Below are 21,735 nucleotides of genomic sequence, written 5' to 3' on the forward strand. Positions count from 1 at the left end.
TTGGATTGTCTACCTGGATAATCTGAGCGTCAATTAGAGAAGACGTTATTGTATTTAGAATTTGCTACGATTTCACGTGTGAACTATAGAACGCTTCTCTCCGAATCTTGCACCGTTAATTGATAAACGTGATAAAAGAAAAAGGAAATATAAATCGTCGAATTTTATCTAAATTTTGCGGGGTTAAATTTAGGGGTTAATTATGAAACCTGCTCGAAATAACCGAGTTCATAATTACGGTGGTCGGAGAGGAGTCGAACGAGAAACTGATTTAATTCGAAAATTGCGGAAGTATTTTTGTTCTTGAAAGGATCGTGCACTCACGCTTAAGCAATTCCTCCCTGGCCTTTGCCCAAGCCGGTCTCTTCGCGGTCGTAAGTATACCGAAAGGCGGAGTCCTCGGGTCGGCTTTGGTTTCCATGATGCTCAGAATTTGCTGGACCAATTCCGATTCCGTGATGCGTCCTCGATCGGGAGCTCTGACTGGCACGCTGTAAAACTATCAAACGTTTACCGCTTCTTACACGTGCGACCGTAAAAAGTGAATAAAACTCTCTGTGTCGGAGCCGAAGCTTTAAAAATTCAACGGAACGTTGGACAGGCTCTCCGTTTTATTTCTTCTACGTCTGACAGTCGCAGGAAGACGTACCTACTCCGGCAAAAATACTTTTTGCAGGCGCAGCGTTTTGTTCGGTGGCAGAATTTTGTGTCACAGGACGAATTATCAACTTTTATAGGTGTTCGATTTTTCCTGCGTTTTTTTTCGTTTATTACGCGTGCAGTATATATATATATATATATAAATTTTATTATATATTATATATATTATATTATTATAATTATAATATTAATATATATCGATAATATATTAATATTAATTAATAATATTTATATATAATATTAATATATATATATATATTAATATTGAGTGACTAAGTAAATATCGGCAATGAAATTGTTAAAAACCACCCTTAAAAACCGCCTTTTCAATTCAATATTTTAACAGCGACGCTTACTCCGCGTTCGTTCCCTAATTGACGCTTAGATTGTCCACGAAAATTGTCAATTCGGAGAGAGCAGATATGATTATTCGAGCCTTTTGACTCGTTTTTATAATTATTGAACTATCAACAACTATAAAACGAACCGCAAGACTCGAACAATCGCATCTCCTCTACCCAAAATTGTTCATTTTTGTGCAGAATCTGTTGTGCGTCGGTTAGGGAGACATTACTGTACACTCGTAGCCGCCTGAAAACGAGGCGCCACAGCTAACAGCTGATCGAACGTGTATTCGTATGCACAGACAACGATAGGAAAAAATGAAAACATAAAATATCTTCGAAGCGAATGCTAAATACATTCGAATAATCGATGCTCTAATGGCTCTAATTTAAAGGACGGAACATACCTGATTATGATGCGCGATGATTATGTTATTACCGGACGTAGCCCTGTCGAGCACAACTTGTTCGTCGCTGTTGATCCCCGGTCGTCGATAAGTGCGGAATATTTGATAGTGTTGAGCCATACATAGTGGTTGCATCCCCTTTCCATCTTTCGACTTCACTTTGTCGGGTTCTAAACCGTTTCTGAAACAGGAACGCAACGCAACGTAACGCAACGCAACGCAATCGGACGCTCTTATTATAATAACTTCACGATCCGTTCATGGTCGCATAAATATTTAAGCTTGAAGCTGTATCTAGTTGTTTCTGCATTCGATAACGCTCTTGTTATAATAACTTTACGATCGCATAAATATTCGAACTTGAAACTGGATCGGGTTGTTTCTGCATTGAATAACGCTTTATTATAATAACTTTACGATCGCATAAATATTCGAACTTGAAACTGGATCGGGCTGTTTCTGCATTCAATAACGCTCTTATTATAATAACTTTGCGATCGCATAAATATTCGAGCTTGAGACTGGGTCGGGTTGTTTTTGCATTCAATAATGCTCTTATTGTAATAACTTTACGATCGCATAAATATTCGAACTTGAAATTGGATCGGGTTGTTTCTGCATTGAATAACTTCTAAAGCAATATAATAATGTAAATCTCCGAAAATCTCGCGCGTACGCGGAAGCGATGCGCGCTTTTTATAGTGAATTTTCCCTAATTGGCGCTCGGATCGCGCACAAAAGTGGACAATTTGGGAAGAGGAGATCCGATTAGGGGATCCGATAAGCCTCGCGGTTCCTTTTTGTAATTGTCGACGATAGATAACAATGGAATTACTATAGAAACTATAAGGTAATAGTAAACTATAAACAGTGAACTGTGAATATTCTAAATTTAAATATTATAGTTTATTAATTTAAATACAAGTTTAAATATTATAACAAACTATAAAATAATCGTATCTCTTCCAAAATTGTCCACTTTTGTGTACGATCCGAGCGTCGATTAGGGAGAACTTGCAGTGAAAAAATAGAAAGGGAAAAAGGTAGCAGAAATTTCAATTTTTACACCGTCGCAGACAAGAGCCGACTAATCTAATCGTCCGGGGGTGGTAAGGGGGGAGGGAAGTGTCGAATCGTAGGAACGAAGCCGAGCGCGCCTAACCCGAGCTTTCTCCGAGAGCTTTGTCATTCGAAGCTGATTTGTCGGCGGACAAAAAGAAGCCGCACCGAAATCAATTTAGCGAAGGGAGCAGCACGTCTGCGAGGAAATCCGGGATCTAAGATCCCCGAGACGCGAGCATAAAGAGACTCGTTGCGAGAGAAACGTAAAGGATGCTCTCCTGCATTGAGAGGATGAAAGCCTTTATCCTGTGCCGGCGCGGGAAGGAAGCAGGAAGGAACGCTTCCTTCTTTTTTTATTCTCTTTCTGCTTCTCGGGGATTAACGCAAATTCATTGGGACGTTTCGTCGAGAACCCTCTTGCTCTCTTTCGAACGAGAACCGCTGGTCGAACGTTTGCCGAATCTGCGCGAGAAATTCGTATAATCTACGATGTTGATTGGCGCTACGCCATTGTATTATACAGGCTGTCCCAAAAATGTCTCGCAATCCGGAAATGGCGGGTTCCTCGGATCGTTCGAAGCAACTTCTTCCTTTACAAAAATGTTCTCCAAGGCACCGTTAACGAGTTATCAACGAAAAACAGTGACCAATAAGAATCGAGTACGACCGACGCGAGGCGGCCCAGCCAACCAGCGCGCGAAACCCGTTTCCGCTCATTGGCTTTGTCGCCACGCGCCAGCCGAGCTCGCCTCTCATTGGACACTGTTTTTCGTTGATAACTCGTTAACGATGCCTCGGAGAACATTTTTCTAAAGGAAAAAGTTGCTTCGAATGACCCGAGGAACCCGCCACTTTCGGATTGCGAGACATTTTTTAGACACTCTGTATATCATATCGTACAAACTATGCGTCGAGCGTCGCTCGAGTTCGAGGAGACGTTGCGTTCGCGGAGATTACGCTTACTCGTCCAATAGTTCTTGATAATTGAGCAGCTCCGTTAGAAATCTTGCGAGGAACACGGCGGCATCTTTCTGGCTGGAGAATCGTTTCGGTCTCGCTGCCAGCCCGGGATTGCTGTTGATCGGCAAAGCCAACGGGACAGACAGGTACATGTCTTTTAGCCACCAATCGGTCGCCTGCGAACAGATAACGACGAGCAACGATTACTAAACGCGAGGCGACGTCGACGAGATTCGAAGCGAAGGCGATGCAAAAGAAGGAAAAATTCGAGATTTCACTCGCTGAAGAAACAAAGTGAAGCAAAAATGCTATTATACGTTTCCTTGCATTTGAAAAATCTGCGCTGGCCGTAAATAGATCTAATAAAAATAATAAAATCTGATCGATAAAATCTAAATAACAAAATCTAGTTAATGAGATCTAATCGATAAAATCTAAATAACAAAATCTAGTTAATAAAATCTAATCGATAAAATCTAAATAATAAAATCTAAATAATAAATCTAATTTTCATTGGAAAGAAGAACGTTTCGCAATATGTTCGTTCCTCTTCTTTTTCGATTAATATAGTTTCGTCGTCGACGAAACGGCGCATAAATTATTATTAGCAGCGCAAACAATCTGCTTTTTCGCGGCGACCTCGTCGCGATAGTTCGTCAATATCTTCCTCGGGGATGCCTTTCGGTAATTGACCGTGTACGAACAAGATGAACGAAATTGAAAGCGTCACACGCTCGAATGGGCCGCCATTGTTTAATCCGTATTTAATGAGGCATCGCGCGGTAATCCTTATCGAATTTTTGTAAAAGTGTCACGCCTGCCGAACGCGCGAATAATTATACGGAATTTCTCTGCGCCATGCTGCGGCGGCTTGTTAAACATTATCGAACGGTTTCTGTGGTTATTGTAAACAGCTTACGTTGTTAACATTACGTATAAACAGGGTTGGGTTATATTTAAATATTATTTAACAGATGCTGTTATTTAAGTATCGTTATTAATTTCGTGGCGACTGTGTTCGATGCGACCGTGCCGGATAATAATAAATAAACAATAGTATGAATATAAATTATTATAAATAAATAGTATATTTATTAGTATATAAATAAATAAATTAATAATATGTCTATGATATATAGATCATAATTCTCTCTCAAAATGGAATAAATGATTAAACAAAGAAAATTTGTCCGACAGAGCTGAATGTTCTCTCGATGCACCAGGAATATTATAAATAATAATTCTGTAAATCAGGCACGGTGTAAAAATATTAAAGCAAATTACGAACGTTTATTACGACGAAGATGTTGCAACGTTGCAACTCGAGAGCGATTTCTTAATTTATATTTTCTACCGACGCCACTGAAAATACAAACTCGAGCTTTTTTCTCGAGAACTCTGAAAAATGTTCTTCGTCGCCTCGTTTCGGCGAGACAACGTTTCAGAACGATTCCCACACGTCGATGCATACATACGATACGTTAAATTCCTCTTTGGGGACGACCATAGACACGCGGATATTTATGGAACTTTACGATACGGCTGTCATTGCAGTTAGAACGGATTGCGAGGAGATAAATTTGGAATGAGAGCGATCGAATGTTTTCTGAGACATTGGTACGTGCCCCGCCGATAAAAAAGCCCGCGCGCACGATCTGGATCGCGGCGGCGTCTATAGCATCTGGCATAATAGGAAATTGTTCTTTATATAGATTTTTATTTTCGAATGGCAGTCGCACAGTACGCGCGAGGTCTTTGTTCTCTAAAAATGTACCGGCTTCAATTTATATACCTACGGCACGTAACTAAGTTCGCGAGCCGCAATTTTTCTCCGTCCCGGAGAAAGACCTCGCGTTACGATTAAACGACTTCGTGAACCTAAATGTATACGTTCAAGTATTATCGCTCTGCACACAGTGCTAAATTTAGAGATACACGTGCGAACGTTTACGCGTGTGGCATCGCGTAGCTATAATCACTCCGCGGATTTTTATGAAATATAAGGACAAGCGAATATTCAATTTCATTGAAATAAGGACTACGATTTATCTTATTAGAGCGTACACTTAATCGGCGTGTCAATTGCAAGATGCGGGAACCAGATAGACGTTTGTTCTTCTTCGTTACATTTTTTTATAAATCCATTAAAATACGTAGGTACGATTGCTGTCAAATAAATTGCGATGTAATAATAAGTTTCATTTTAGTTCATACTTTTTTACATTCAAGGTTTTCACGTTTTTACTCAGTTTTTACTCAGCCTTAGCAACCATATAATAATAATAATAATAATAATAATAATAATTCTTTATGTCAGCTTCGGTGACAAGAAAAGGAACATGGTTCTACAAATGTTTATAATATATTTATAATATGTAAATGATATCTATAGTTCTTTATGTCAGCCTCAGTGACGAAAAAAGGAACATGGTTCTACAAATGTTTATAATCTACGTTTATAATATGTTTATAATACATAAATGATGTCTATAATATATAAATAAATGAATAATACCTTTATAATATATAAATTATCATCCATATATTAATAATTAATAATATCTTTATAATATATAAAATATGATTTATATATTACAAAGATATTATTAAATAATTAATGTATATATTATAGTCATCATTGTCTCTCAAGACGGAATAAATGATCGGAAAAAAGAGAATTAGTCCGATAATCGGCGAACCGAATATTCGCTCGATGCACCAGGAAGATTCTGAGCCGAGCGTGTGTTGGCTCCAGACGGTTTCAATGAGGGTCCGCCGCTGTTCACCCGTACGTTGTTTCATCAATCGTCTCGTCTTTACGGGAGGTTGCGCAAACGGTGTGCAACACGCTGCCACAGTTTGCGCGGCGAACGCAACGGGAACGCAAATCAGTCCCTGAAGAACACTGCGAAACGAGTTCACCGGCCAACATTTCCCCGGCGCGGCGCGGCGCGGCACGGCGGTGCTTTGATTCGCGTGAATGCGATTAACCGAATTGTGAGTAGGCAGATGAGAAAGTACCTATCATCGAGCGGCGTGGATTTCGTAGCGAGAGTTCAATGCAACTTGTCCGCGAATTTTCGAACAACCGAAGATCGCGATCTCGCGAACGCGTTCGTTGTCAATTACGACCGAGAAAAATTTGTCGTACCGGAGCGCGGATTTTTTCTGCGAGACAAGAATCGTTCGCATCGATTGCAAAAGACACCGTTGCCGCATAGAAATTGATTTCTTGAGTAAATAGTTTTAACGAGTTGAACATTGTGCAACAGAGTTTTTCAATTTCTCGAATATTTCCATCGAATTCCAGTCGATCGACGGTGTTCGACGATGTTCGCAAATTTCTCGAATATTTCCCGAATAGTTCTTTTCTTCTCATAAAACGCGCAGAGTCTAAAAAATATAAAAGCATAAAATTTCATCGGAATTTACAAAGAAATTCGTTCGAAAGTCGACAGCTTCGTTTTCGATCAATTTTATACTGTTACATTTGGCGCTATAGATTGGCGCCATAGATTGTTATTAGAAATATTCAAGATATTCCCGAGGTCTTTCGAAATAGTTAAAAGGCTATTTAATTCGATTCGAAGTTAATTTTCTAATAATTTAAGGTTACTAAGCAACTCGAAGCGTTCGAACGCGACGCATTCTGGCAAACGTCGGAGAACCGCTCGATTGTCTGTTCCTCGTGCCGCTCGAATCTCGAAACCCTCCGAATCCCATCGCTACGCGGAGCAGATTATTGCGCCACCGCGGACACCGTCGACGCTTGCAACACGGGGGGATGCGGAGGAACGCGCGGTTATCCGCCGCGACACGTCTACACGCGTGGATCCGTTCGGATAGCAATGATTCGAGAGAGCGATAAAGATCTTTCGCACGTACCGTCTGATCTGAGGCTTCTTATTCAATGCGAGCACGTGATTATAGCCCAGTTTCCTTTGTGCCTCCCTTCGAAGTTTCTAAATGGGTGCACCGCCGGTCTTCGCGCTTTTCTGCGCAACGAACGGCCAGCGCACCGATCGCTGACACCTTTTGTCAGATTCGCAGGGATCTATTTTGCTTTTCGTTGGCGAAGAGAGCCGGATATGAGCTTTACAGGGTGTCCCATGATTATGTAAACGCCTGGAAATAGGTGATTCCTGAGATGATTCGAAGTAACTTTTTCCTTAGCGAAAATGCAATCCGCGGTTTCGTTTGCGAGTTATTCGCGAAAAATGGCGACCAATCAGAGGCGAGTTCGGCTGACGCGAGGCGGCCGAGCCAATGAGCGCAACTGGGCTTCGACCACGCGCCGCCTCGCGTCAGCCGAGCTCGCCGCTGATTGGTCAGTGTTTTTCGTTGATAACTCGTAAACGAAGCCGCGGGTTGCATTTTCGCTGGGGAAAAAGTTACTTCGAATCACCTCAGGAACCTTCCATTTCCGGATTACGAGTTTTGGGACACACTGTGTAAACGAACTCGTGATCGATATCCGAGCTATTCGGCCTCTTTGACCAAAAATTAAGCTACACAATTTTGTCGTTTCGTTAAGAAAAGCTTCTACTCTTGACGATGGGACTTGGAACAATTTCAGCAGAAGAAAATAAATTATTATTCGGCTCGAATGAATTTTTGTACCGCGATCTTGTAGTTTTTAGAACTCCGTTGTTGTACATTTCTCCATTTCTAAAAGGGTTGATCTTGGACCACAAAATCCTTTATTTTTCAGAAGAGTATCGAAGTATTCTGCTTGGTAAAAATAGTATTTTGATGAAAATATATTTGAGACGCTTAAACAAGCGTTCAGACGTTTGACACGATCTAGAAATTGCATTAAAATAAAGAATCCAATTTCTCGGTGCCGCTAAGCACCGCTATATGTTTATTTACAAATCGCAAACTTGTTTGTTTAAATATTTGTACCGCATGATATAATTTATAGGCCATAAATTCCAATCCCGATGGAACGAGAAGAAATACGAGTCGGCATCGCTTTATTAAGAGGTCTTTATAAGGTATGAGAGTGGGCCGTTAAGTGTTGAACGACCCATGAAAGAACGCACATATATAATACATTTCGACATCTATGTACCAGTATGCATATACATATATGCACTGGCAATGAATTATATCAATTACATGTCTCGCATAATCTTGCAGCTGTTCTGTATTATTGTTGCTATTTATGCGAACGAAGTTATTCGTTAACGAGTATTTTGCAAATCGTGCGCATTGTTTATTCGAAGGGAAGCAAAATTATATTTAGAAAAAATTATCTTTACAAAATATACGGTGAAAATATTAATATAATATAATATAATATAATATAATATAATATAATATAATATAATATAATATAATATAATATAATATAATATAATATAATATAATATAATATAATATAATATAATATAATATAATATAATATAATATAATATAATATATATATAATATTATATTTATATATATCAGAACAGACGATCATGTATCGTATTAATTGTGATACAATAAACATAATATAATAAAATAATAAAAATCCAAGGAAGGGTCACGCGTACCCTTTTCGAAAGTCTCGCGAGAAGCGACTAAGACGAAGGGACGAATCTAATTTGTAACATTTTTCGCGGAGACAAGAGCAAACGGTGGCCGGCGCAGGATTTCCATTTAACTTCTTGTTGCGGGACTAATTAACTGCTGCTCCGATCGGATGACAATGGCGAAAAACGATTACGTAAATCCGGCCACGTCTCGATCCATCGCGCCTTCACTACGCGCGGCGCATTACGAAATCGAAGTGGAATGTTCTGCGAGGATTCGTGTGGATTTTCTGCAATTTAATGAGAACTGCTCGCCGGCAACTTTATTCGCGTCATGCAGGCCATACTATTCTCCTCTCTTAGGTTTCATCGTTGAACTGAAATAGTATCTAATATAATTATTAAATAATTTGCTATATTTTATAAGGACCGACAAGTAGCATCGTTTAATATATTTAAAAGCACGTACAATTTTCTTTTATATGGCAAAATTGATCTCGATACGAGATCGACATCATTTTTACGTTTATTCTTTACCGATTTCTTTCTACTTTTCGTTTCGCGCGAGCAAATATTTGGAATTCCACGAGACCGGTCTTATAGAATACGATTTCACGAATGAAACTTCACGGAGATACAAGAACATCGAAACATCTCGCAGACTCGTGGGAATAATTTAAAAATCCCGCATGATTGCGCACAAAAATGGACTACTTGGGAAGAGGAGATAGGATTATGCGACTTGACCCGCACAGGAGTCGAATAATCGTATCTCCTCTTCCGAAATTTCTAAAATTTCCATTTTTGTGCACAATCTGAGCGTCGATTAGGCAGAATTTGCTATATTATGCTTCGAAAGATCTGTCATTATTTCAAGCGTGATAATAAATATTGTTATCAACGAGACGAATATTAGCGAGCGTCAATTAGGGAGAATTTACTATATTATGCTTTGAAAAATCTGTCATTATTTCAAGCGTGATAATAAGTATTGTTATCAACGAGACGAATATTAGCGAGTGTCGATTAGGCAGAATTTACCATATTATGCTTTGAAAAATCTGTCATTATTTTCAAGCGTGATAATAAACATTGCTATCAACGAGACGAATATTAGTCGCGGGGGTGCTATTTTTTAGCAAGCATCGAACTTGTTCCTATTTCTGGATGCAGCGTTCATAAAGATTATCGAAAACTGCCGTACCCCTTGTCACCACCCTCGAGATGTGCAGAGGTGCGCTTTGGAGACCACTGGCGCAGACATACACAAACGACAGTGGTTACGGTCCGACGAGTGGTCGATAACGCTGAGTTTGCGCTGACAAAGAGCCACAAAGTAAATTTAACGCAATTCTACGTGCTTTGCACCTGTGCTAGGTTCGGAGAAGCTTCGTTTCAGCCCATTGTCGCGCGCCTCGTTCATTATTTTTAAACCTCGCCGAGCGATCATACAAATATCGCTGTTTTCTTTCGTACTCGGATTGTCGCGATTAGCTGGCCGTTTACATGATCCGTCGGTGGGTCATCGCTGACCATTTTCTTCGTTTCGGCGCGAAAATTGTAACGACAGACACGCGCGAGTGAACTAAAAGCATTCGATAACGATGCAACTCCTGCGTAATAAACTCGCAGCTGCCGAAGCTTTTATCAGCCTGCACCTAGGCGAGGAAGCTCGCTCGTGTTTTCTGTGTTAAATATGCTGTAAACTGACGTCATCCTAACGAGGATGTAGTTCAGTTATTGATTTATAAAATAGGAGATTCGCGAGTAGTTTGATATTGTAATTCTTCCATTTCTTGAAATATTAGTTGGAGGAGAAATATTGGAACTGTAGAGGAAATATCTATTTTCTGTATTATTTATATTTATATATATATTATATATAAATATAATAATATATTAATAATGTATTATACAATAATAGGTTAATAGTATATTATTTGTATTATCTGTGTTATTATAGTACCTGTACTTCCATTATATTCATGTTATAATTCTTTGGAATATTGGAACTGTAGAAGAAATATCTATTTTCTGTATTATTTATATATATTATATATAAATACAATAATAGGTTAATAATATATTATTTGTATTATCTGTATTATTATAATACCTATACTTCTATTATATTCATATTATAACTTCTGCAAAGTTCATGTCAGATAAAATTGTTCATAAATACCACTGAGTTACTGCTATAGTTAGACTGCACTATAAATCATCTAGTATACACATACCTGTGAGAATAAATGATCAAAATATTCTACGACTAAAAGCAAATTATTGTTATTCCACGGTGTCAAGCGGAACATTAAGGATTTTTATGTGAAATCTTCTCAACTTTTCAAGTTGACAATTAATCAAAGGAACGAACACTGAACGAAGATTTAAAGAAATTCAAAAAGTGGAGAGATTAAATCAAAATTGACTCGAATAGCTAACGAGTGAACGAACATGAATTAACGAACGAACAAGAAGGAGCGTACAATGAAAAAAACAATTGGTTAAACGATCGTATCGAGTTGTTGATAGTTCGTAGATATTGCTGTAATCTTAAGAGAAACAAACATGCGTGTATCACATCGTAGAAGAGAGTTATAGTGGAGTGAAGGGTATAACGGGACGAAGGGAAAGAATACGAGAAGAGAGAGAGAGAGAGAGAGAGAGAGAGAGAGAGAGAGAGAGAGAGAGAGGGGAGAAGACAGTTTAATGGAAGCGGCATCGAGTTCGAGCTTCTGTTGAAATCTCCGTAACCGGACACGTACGACGGGAAGTTCGATGGACAGGATTGATGTCTCCGTGCCGAATTCGGAGCTGCTGCGACATGAGAAAAATACGCAAATACCTGCTACATACACTGCTACATACAAATACTAGCTACATATACATACACGGTGAGTCACGCGACTTGCACACCGCGAATAACTCGTCAATTATTACAAGTTACGGAAAATTGGCAAATATAAAAGTAACATGGTTTCGAAGAACGCAAATGACAGCTTATCGACGTTTATATTTAACAATGTCTCATTTACAGAACAATTTATACTTTATTCGAGCTGGACAAGTTACGTAATTTAGCCTGCACAGGCGAAAAAAGCTACAAACACGGTAGAACCTTCGATCAGCACCGATATAAAAATCGTCCGTCGTCTAAAACAAGCGTCGACAATTTATGCGACCCATCCGACGATTCGACAATTATATTTGCTTTTTTTTTACAACAATTTTTTTGGAACAATTTCATCGTCCCTCTCTCGGTCGAACGATTTTCGTCGGTCGGAGGTCTCTCTGCCGCGAGATATCGAGTTCCCCGTTAACGCGATACTTCATTAGCCACGGTGAAAACGACGGGTCGAGTTGTGCCGCGCAAAAGGTTTCGCTGAATCGATCGACCCTACGCGGAGTGATCGACCCCTATCATCCCGCGGTGCGCTAACTCGTCGAGCTTGCACGCGAGAAATCCGATAGCTGAATATTTCGTGGCGCGTAGAGGTTTTCAAACCTGATACCTATTGCAGAAGAGCGGTTTGGCAGCCAGCTTCGGAAATAACGTTTGCGATAAAGCCGATTGAAATATTTCTTTCTTTTTTGTCTTTTATTTCACATCGAATCTTGCTGTTGATCGATCGAAGGTGGTGGAAGGTGAATGTACCTATTGCGAAGCGTCTCGAAGCAATTAATTCTCGAACAGTAGTATAAAATAATAGTAATATTTATATCGAACAGTAGTATAAATATTCGACACTTTTGAATTATAATAAAATCGATGACAATCTCACACCCTCTGAAAAGGAAAAGCGTTCCGTAATAGGTATTTTTACCCGAACAAATCGATGATCGTTGCGGCGATTCGTTTCTTATCGATGCATCGAGCATAGATTACAGATTTATTATTTATAGATTTATAGACTACATAGATTTATATATATATATATTTATATTTATAGATTTACATCGAACAGTAGTATAAATGTTCAGCAACGACACTTTTAAATTATAATAAAATCGATGATAATCTCACACCCTCTGAAAATCGTTCCATAATAGGTACTTTTACCCGAACAAATCGACGACCATTGCGGCGATTCGTTCTTATCTGTGCATCGAGCTTTCTCAAGATGCACGCATTCCGAGGTAATGTTGTTCAATGCCGGAAGGTCGTGTCGCATAATTAATCGCGGCCGCTCGAGTCCATCGACCCGAGAACCGGTCAACGCGAAGAGATCGCGAGAACGTGGGAGACGGAGCATCGAAGTGGAAACCGTCTGAGGTACATTCAATATTCGGTCTTTAAAGCGGCGTGAAATTGACAGCTCTGTCATTAATACATGCGGCCATAATACTTTCAATTCCACAGACGCGAAGCCTCCGCACTCGGCGGTTGGTATAACCATTGATCTCCGATCTTTTGTTCGAAAGATCATATTATTGCTAAACGAAGAATATTTGCTCGCTATTATGCCTCGTTCCGACGAATTTTCGACCATTTTCTATTGTCTATACTGTGCAATTTTTTTGTTACGTTCCTACGATTACGTTGTCATTTTATATTCATCGTACGAAATATGAGATCACGAGTGACGAGTCATCGAGTGACGATAACTCCGCGAGAAATCACTTTAGAACGATGGATCTTTTTTTAAATTAAAGCTTGGAACCTCTACTTTCAGACACTGTACTATGAATTTTATGTTTGATGCATCCTCGCAACTGTAACCCTTTAAATGTGGAGCCATGCGTGTTATATCGAAAATTGCCAAATTTGACGAAACGGGCATTGGTCAGCTTCGACCGACGATAGCTCCGCGAAAAATCACCTTAGGATGACGACTCTTTTTTTAAATTAAAGCTTGAAACCTCTACTTTCAGACAGTGTATCTGGATTTTAAGTTCCACGGACTGTAACCCTTTAAATGTGAGGCCATGTTCGTCGTATTCGGAGGCCACGTGACACGAGCATAGCCAACTTTCAGTAACACGATCATTTAACATACGATATTATTGTTAATACGATATTCGCGTTGAACTTAACAGAGGTAGAACTTCTTCTTCTATCGAATAAAGGATAAACAAAGTAATCGCGTAAATCACGTATTTTTAAGCACGTTGGGTGACACGCGCGCGTCCGATGGCATTCGCAATGACTTTCACTGTAAATTCAGTCGTCGTCGGAATGGGCAGCGCGTGGAACGTAACTTACAAGTAAGATATTGTAGGCGCGAGTGTGGCAATTACGCGAGCCGACGTTTCTACGAAGAAACAACAGCGGTTGCGTTTAATTATATTGTTCGGTCGTCTTTTTTCACAGCGAACAAGTCGAGTATTAAAATCCTATCCTAGTTGCTGCAATCCTCCTACGAAAAGAAAACAACAAGTTGTTTCGACAACTGTATTATTAATCGCTGATGCATTTCACGGTGCTATTGCACGAATTATGGTAATAATTATTGATGCACCGCGGACGCAATTATATTATATTATATTATATTATATTATATTATATTATATTATATTATATTATATTATATTATATTATATTATATTATATTGTATTATATTATTTTATATTATATTATATTATATTATATTATATTATATTATATTATATTATATTATATTATATTATATTATATTTTTGTTATACGAACATCGAACGCATAGAAGTTAAGGATACGCAATGATTTTTCTCGCGGCTATAAATATTAAATGTTTACATATTAAAAGATAGGGTTGCAAGGCGCGACGAGCAAAAATCGAATAGCCCTGTTTTTCTTTTTCCGAGAAGCGGATTATAATAGATTAACTTTTCGTTCAGAATTTAATTAGCAGAAATGAATATTTCATTTAAATGCGATGCGAGGGCTGCGAATTTTATGCATTTCATACATTTATGCATTTTATGCAGTTACGACGAAAATGAGACGGTGCAATTTGAAACAATGAAAGGAATCAAAGAATTCGAGAATATTGGCTTATTATTCTTGATCTTTTGAACATTATTAAAGAAAGAGCGAAGTTTCTATTTTCGTTCTGTTCTTTAGAAAATTAACGCGCACGATTTTTAGTTTGCACAAAGATCCGCGGCCTAACGACGAATATTCTATTAATTATAAATCATTAAGAATTATTGAAACGAGCTTGTATTAAATTGCAAGAAAGTATGCTCGACTATACCGAACTAAAAACAGAATAATAAGCAATTAAAGCAAAATAATAAATGCGAGCAATATAGCAAAATAATAATACTAATAATTTTAATAATAATAATAACAAGCAAAAGAATAAATATTAAGCGATTCAATGGTAATTAATAAGTAACGAGATTGTATTTACAAGTGAGAAATAAATTTGATTATCTTGAATATTTTGTTTGGATCGATACGAACGATAAGTTATTATTTGCTGCCTTTTATTCAGACGTCCAGGTGACAAATAATTTTGTATTAGAATAATCGTTTGAACGAACGTTTACTTAAACGATGCCCAGCTCTGGTTCGCGAGCGAACGGAATTGGACGTCGGCGGCGATCGATCATCTCGTGCGACGGCTATGGCTGGAGAGCTCGACGCGGAGACTTCGACAGACTTGTGCTCGTGAACGGTGAGCCGTTGATCCACGAGGAAAACAGGATCAGGAAGTTGCTCGTTTCACTGGCAACTCGCATCCGCGGAGATTAACTAAGCGTACGTTCAATCTCGGCGAGCCCTACGGCCTTCGAAAATCTCGAATTAATTCTGGTTCCCCTCTGTCACGTCGTTCCGTCACGATTTCCCAACTTTCTCTTTTCCCATAAATTTTGTTCTTCCTTATTGTAGAAAATATATTTTTTCTGTTCAGCTGTACCTATATCTGGTTGTTGCATAATTTACGTATAGTGAACAGTGAACTATTATTATTAGCATCGTTGTTGTCACGAAGCTGTGGGAGTTGGTTTACAATTATATAATTATATAAGCAAGAAATTGTTATCAAATTCGTTTTTTAACTGTGTCGTTAACTGTTCCTTTTCTTTCTCGAATCTCGTCGCATTCTCCACGAGTGCACGAATCGACTAATTGCTGCAACCAATTGTTATTGTTGTCGAGCCGAATGTTATTGCGTAAAATTTAACAAAAAATCTACAGATAATATATTTCATATTGCTTATTTTAGCTGGCTCTATCCGCTTCTACAAATCCTTGGCGGCAAGGCTAAGTCGACTCTACTTTAAAAACTACCCTTCGAGTGTGATTAATAATTTAGACCGTGGATTTTATGCATTTATGGGAAAAATGGGTGGATACAATTTCAAACGGTAGACGGATTGGAGGAAGCCAAGCGCGCCGGTGTACTCGACTTATGAAAATTTTATTAAAGGAAAGAAAAAGATTCGCGCAAAGAGATTATTTTATATTAAATGTAAAATGTGTTCTGTAATTATCCCGGCAACGCTAATTCCGCGCATTCTTCTTAGCCTTCCGTCTCGGTTGGCAGTAGCCTGGTTTCGTTTCCAAAGGGTCGATTACATTTCATTAATAATGAAACCGCGAATCCGAGAAAAGGGTAGCGTCGCGTATCGGTGAATAGAATCGCGTGAATTTGCGTTTCGTTAAAAAAAAAGTGAAAACTCGTGGCGAACCTTTGTTCGAGTTCAAACGTAGATAGAACATCTATTCGTGAATTAGAAATAACATTTTGCTCGAACAATGCTTCTATCTAGGGGTTGCGAAGTTCGTTATTTATCTTGCTCTCTCTCTCTCTCTCGTACCGTGCGCTCGAAGCGTAAAAAATCTGAAAAATCTGAGCTGCAGCGGATTTTACACACGGTGTGTATAAAATCGGAAAACCACAGTACAGTAAATTCTTCCTAATTGACGCTCATTCGGCTCTATTCAGTTTCCCAGCTGAATTCTTCCTTCTCTCTAAATTGAAAAGAGGAGATTCTATATATTTTATATATTTTATAATTGTACATTATGAATATATATTATTGTTATTATATTATTATATATTATTATTGTGATTTATTATTATTATTCTCATATTTATAGTATTTAGGTTCACATATATCACAAGCTCAAGTGTATACAGCGAATATTTATCTTATTTCTTCCCACATCCAGCGGTCCAAATTAATTTAAACGCTTCATTTAAATGTTTCAGAGGCTTGTGAATGATCTAACCTAAACAAAAAATCCAGTAAAAAAATATTGGCAATGATATTCTAAACCAGAAAATATAACATAACTTATATTACAGTGTAGACACCCTTATCCGGACATTTATTTTCTATCGACTATAAAAACGAGCCGCGAGTCTCCAATAATCGTACCTTCTCTCCCCAAATTGTCCATTTGTTTGCGTGCAATCCGAGCGACAATTTCGGGGAATTTACTGTAATTTTTGGAATCGATTTTCAAACACGGCGGCGCGTTAACAATCGATACCGTATCGAAGTCGCTCGAGTGTCCGGCGATTTGAATGGGTTAACAGGCGAATAGAAATAAAACTGGCCGCCAGCGGGTCAATCGATGGACCATCGAGCGACTATTCAAGCGGGTCGTAACCTTTAGCAAGTCCGGCCTTTGGGACGAGGTCGCGGTGACCTAGATCAGCCGGTCTCGCCTTACCTGTATGATGGCTGCCTTTGCTCCTGCAATCGTTACGCTGGATTCTGCGCACTTACCCGGCTCGTCATAAGGACATATTCTACCTTGCAACTTGTCCGATGCATTTCTGGGCTGAGCGTTATCGAGAGAATAATGCTTTTGCTTTTCTTCCGAAATCCGTTGCTCGGTCGCATTTTTTTATACGAATAGATCGTCGCAATTCTAGGTTAGAATGTATTTCGGTGTAGATTTACTTTTGCTGGTTGTACTGTTCTATTTCGAATTTAAGTTTATTTTGGAAGCGGTGCGAGTCCACTTTTATTTTTAATTGAGATATCGCGTAATTTGTGATTAGTTTGGTGCAACCTTTTTATTTGTAGCTAAAAAATGAACTTGCACCACTTTCGAGATAAACGGTCCATTGAATTCGTCGACAGGGTTTTTCCATAATTAAATTATTCGATTGCGACGATCGTTTACAAATGGTCGCGATCTCTCGATTTTCTCGGATAAATCTTGAAATCGTTTCTCGTATTAGCAGAATTATCGAAGTCTCTCGCTTCCGTCGGAGACTTTAACAGATAGCACGGTGCGCCTGGGAGAAATTGCTATTGTTCGCTATTCCACTAACGTTAAATAGAACAAAAGATAACAGCGGAAGCGTCGTTTCTAATTTCATTATATATATTTATATATTTAGATTTCATTATATATATTTCATATTTTTGTGGGATTGTACGTAAACCATTATAAATTTAATTAAATTATTAGCAATGTGACATTTGTATTCTACATGCTACTAATTTTGTTCACAAAATTTTGCGACGGTACAACGAATAACGCGACGTTCCGGTATTTTTTTTAATAACGCGAATATACGTTATCCGAATTTTTTTCGAGTTTCGCGCGTTCGCATAAATTACAGAGTCGTAAAATTTGCGGACGAGTGATAATTGAAATGAATTTCAGAGATGCGGCGCTCGGTTGAATAATGGAGATGCATCGTGATTTATTATAACGGAGTAATAATTGGTATTGTTAATCTCGCTCGACAGATACCGCTCCCGTTTGGATCCAAGGAGCTGCGTTGCACATTAATTTACATTGATAATTATTCGTTTGTGCTACGGTATTTCTTTGCAAATTAATAAATGCAGCGAAATGAAATAAATATTATATTCTTGCGCGTTGATTGGATACTCTTGTAACATGCAATGAAAGAAACTAACGATTATCTTTGTTGTAAATTGGTTACAATTTTTCAAAAATTCTTTTACACGTCATCGACGTTTTAAGATGAAAATTCATTTTAAAATGAAAATTCTCAAATAAAAGCTCGAGTCATTTCGTCGAATTCCACAGCAATTATACTCTTTCAATAGAAGATTTAAAGGGTCTGAAAATTACAGTGATCGCAACCGAATTACAGTAATCGAATTACAGTAATTGTAACCGAATTACAAACATTTTGCAAAATCGTACACCTATTAAAAGTGACGCGACGGCTTGGATCGCCCGCGCTGGTAATATTCGCGCGGTGGTCAGGGACATAAACGTGTCAGGCATTATCGTTGTGCGTAATTTATCATACACTTAATTACCTTCCGCTTTCCAGGCGATAAATTAGCAGTGGATTTCCTTGTTCGAATTTTATGTAAGAACGGCTCGTGCGACGAGACGCGGTCAGAATTATTAATTGCGCTGTCCGAAACGTTTCAACTGCGATGTGAGATCGGACATCAGTTTTTGGACATAACAGTTGATATCGGGGTTCCATTGGCTTTATAAATTTGCATCGAGAAGGCTGTTATTTCTTTCGAAAACTGGACAACAGGAGATCAAAAAGGAAATGGTCGATTGACCTTAGATAATAGTTTAGAAGGTCTTCTTAATGGAGAAAATCTCATCAGGGTATCTCATCAGGAAAATCCCTCTGGGCTGCGCGTGAAAGCCTATGGACATCGCATCGGTTCATTGAACCTCGTGGTTCTACAGGGTGTCCCAAAAATGTCTCGCAATCCGAAAGTGGCGGGTTTCTCGGGTCGTTCGAAGCAACTTCTTCCTTTACAAAAATTTCCTCCGACGCACCGTTAACGAGTTATTAATGAAAAACAGTGACCAATAAGAGGCGAGCTCGGCTGCCGTGAGGCGACCGAGCCAATGAGCGGAACCGGGCTTCGCGCGCTGGTTGGCTGGGCCGCCTCGCGTCAGCCGTACTCGATTCTTATTGGTCACTGTTTTTCGTTGATAACTCGTTAACGGTGCCTCGGAGAACATTTTTGCAAAGGAAAAAGTTGCTTCAAACGATCCGAGGAACCCGCCGTTTCCGGATTGCAAGACATTTTTGGGACACCCTGTATGGAAAAAGAAAGAAAATTTCTTTTAAAATTTCGTATCATTTTCCTCCAAATTCGCTTTTTGCCAGGTGCAATATAAACGCGATCCACGCGACCGGCAACAGTCTCGAGGTCCGGGTTTGCAGGAGCAACGCGCGGTTACAAAAGAATGACGAGCCTGTCGGTGTTTGTGAAACAATTTCGCGCGACATGACAGCCGCTTTATGTGCAACAATCTAATCGCTGGAAAGGCAAGTTCCTATTTCGGACATGAAAACAGGCAGGCTCGACGCCAGGTCAAGTGGATCGATGCGGGTTACCTATAGCCACTAACACCTTCAAAAACCGTGCCATACGTGGCAGACGGTGCCATTCGGTGGAGTTTATTTTCCTTATTGGCTCATCCATCAATATCCCAAGCTTACCGCGTGTCTCCGTTAATTACGTATCGTACAATCGTCGTAATTTTCTGTTCCCTTAATTTAGCTCGAGCGCCTAACGATTTACAGGGTCGTCGGTGACCCCAAGTCGCGTTTCCATCTTATTTTGTAAGAAAACTTTCATTTTCCACGTTTCCATCGTTTGAAACGAAATTGTAAGTTTTCTCGTTTATTCACATTTTCTCGTTTATTCGTATAATATGTATAATAAATCTATTGCATAATAAACTGCTAATATTTTAGTCGCCTTATACGGTAACACCGATTTAAACGATCTCTCGAATTCTCATTCGCCGCGCATAACCGCCCCCGCCTTTTTCTCCAACGTCTCGTCGCTCATTTTTCAATCGTTTCAATCCGACATAAAAAAGGCTGTCTTCGGGGATCCATTTTCGAAATTTCATTTCGATCTTGTTACACGCTCGACGCAGAGAACGTCAAGGACGTTCGATGCGCGGAGGAGCGTTTTTCAAGGACGAAGGGGCTGTCGAGTCAAGATAGAATTAAAGGTTAATCCCACGGGGTATAACTACTCCACGAGGGACGGGATTTCCTTCTTTTTCCCTCCCTCGACTTATCTTCTGCATAGATAGAGGGCTTTGTTTTTTGGTCGTACCTTCGGGATACCATAAATATTTGCGCTCTTAAGTGCCTCCTGGAATATAAGAACAGGGCTCCGCGACACGAAACCTCCTTTTCTCCCCTTTGTCCAGTCACCTGACTACCCTTTCGCGTTTCGGAAAGATGTCGTTGGATTTTGCTCGTTTCGTTTTCTCGCGATATAAGAAAAGTCTGCTTGAAAACCCGCTTCCGACATGTTTGCAATTTAACATTTTTGTTACATATATTCGTCTATATTTAAATATATTATTATATATTATTTAATAAGTATTTAATTGTCAGAGCAAGATCGATAATGCTATTTTGTTATAAATTGATACGATAGATTATTATTTCTTAAGAAGCTACAAACATTTTGGAATTTGACAAATTTCCTCCATTTTTGTTGATTTTGTTCCGGAATAAAATCTGGAATTAAATTTAATCTGGAATTAAAAAAAATATATTTCATTCGTTGTACGGTAAATTAATCCTTTTAATATCTAAAAAATACTTCAACTCGCTTAGTCCAGTTCGAAGAAAGTTATCGCGTTTTAAAAGGTGTTTGTCTATCTTTCTGCAGAGATTGTAGCGCATCACCACGTGCTTGCAATGACTATAACGTCTTAACAATCCGTCCGTTATGATTTATTCCGAAGTTACGTGTTTCTTTTTTTTTCTAACAGCGCCCCAAATTTCGGAATTAGTTCCGGACCATCGTAGATCACCGAAGGGGCAGTCATTCTGTACCGATGTTCGCCGCCTCGCGCGAATCTCCAGGGTAAAATTGGCTTTGCGCCCCCTCCCGCTCGG

At 39.0% G+C, this 21,735-nt stretch overlaps 1 protein-coding gene across 3 annotated transcripts in view; it reads right to left on the bottom strand.

Annotated features, from left to right (window-relative positions):
- ChAT (Choline acetyltransferase) overlaps positions 1-21,735 on the bottom strand; it is a 63,422-nt gene that overhangs the window by 14,375 nt on the left and 27,312 nt on the right. For all 3 annotated transcript variants that reach the window (XM_076518908.1, XM_033486326.2, XM_076518907.1), the window contains exons 3-5: positions 3,437-3,609; positions 1,412-1,592; positions 325-499 (exon numbers count right to left, since the gene is read on the bottom strand). In XM_076518908.1, coding sequence (XP_076375023.1) covers positions 325-499; positions 1,412-1,592; positions 3,437-3,609 — 529 coding nt within the window. The remainder of the gene's footprint in view (positions 1-324; positions 500-1,411; positions 1,593-3,436; positions 3,610-21,735) is intronic.

This window comes from Megalopta genalis, chromosome 2 (assembly GCF_051020955.1).
Source record: "Megalopta genalis isolate 19385.01 chromosome 2, iyMegGena1_principal, whole genome shotgun sequence".
In the NCBI taxonomy this organism is placed as follows: domain Eukaryota; kingdom Metazoa; phylum Arthropoda; class Insecta; order Hymenoptera; family Halictidae; genus Megalopta; species Megalopta genalis.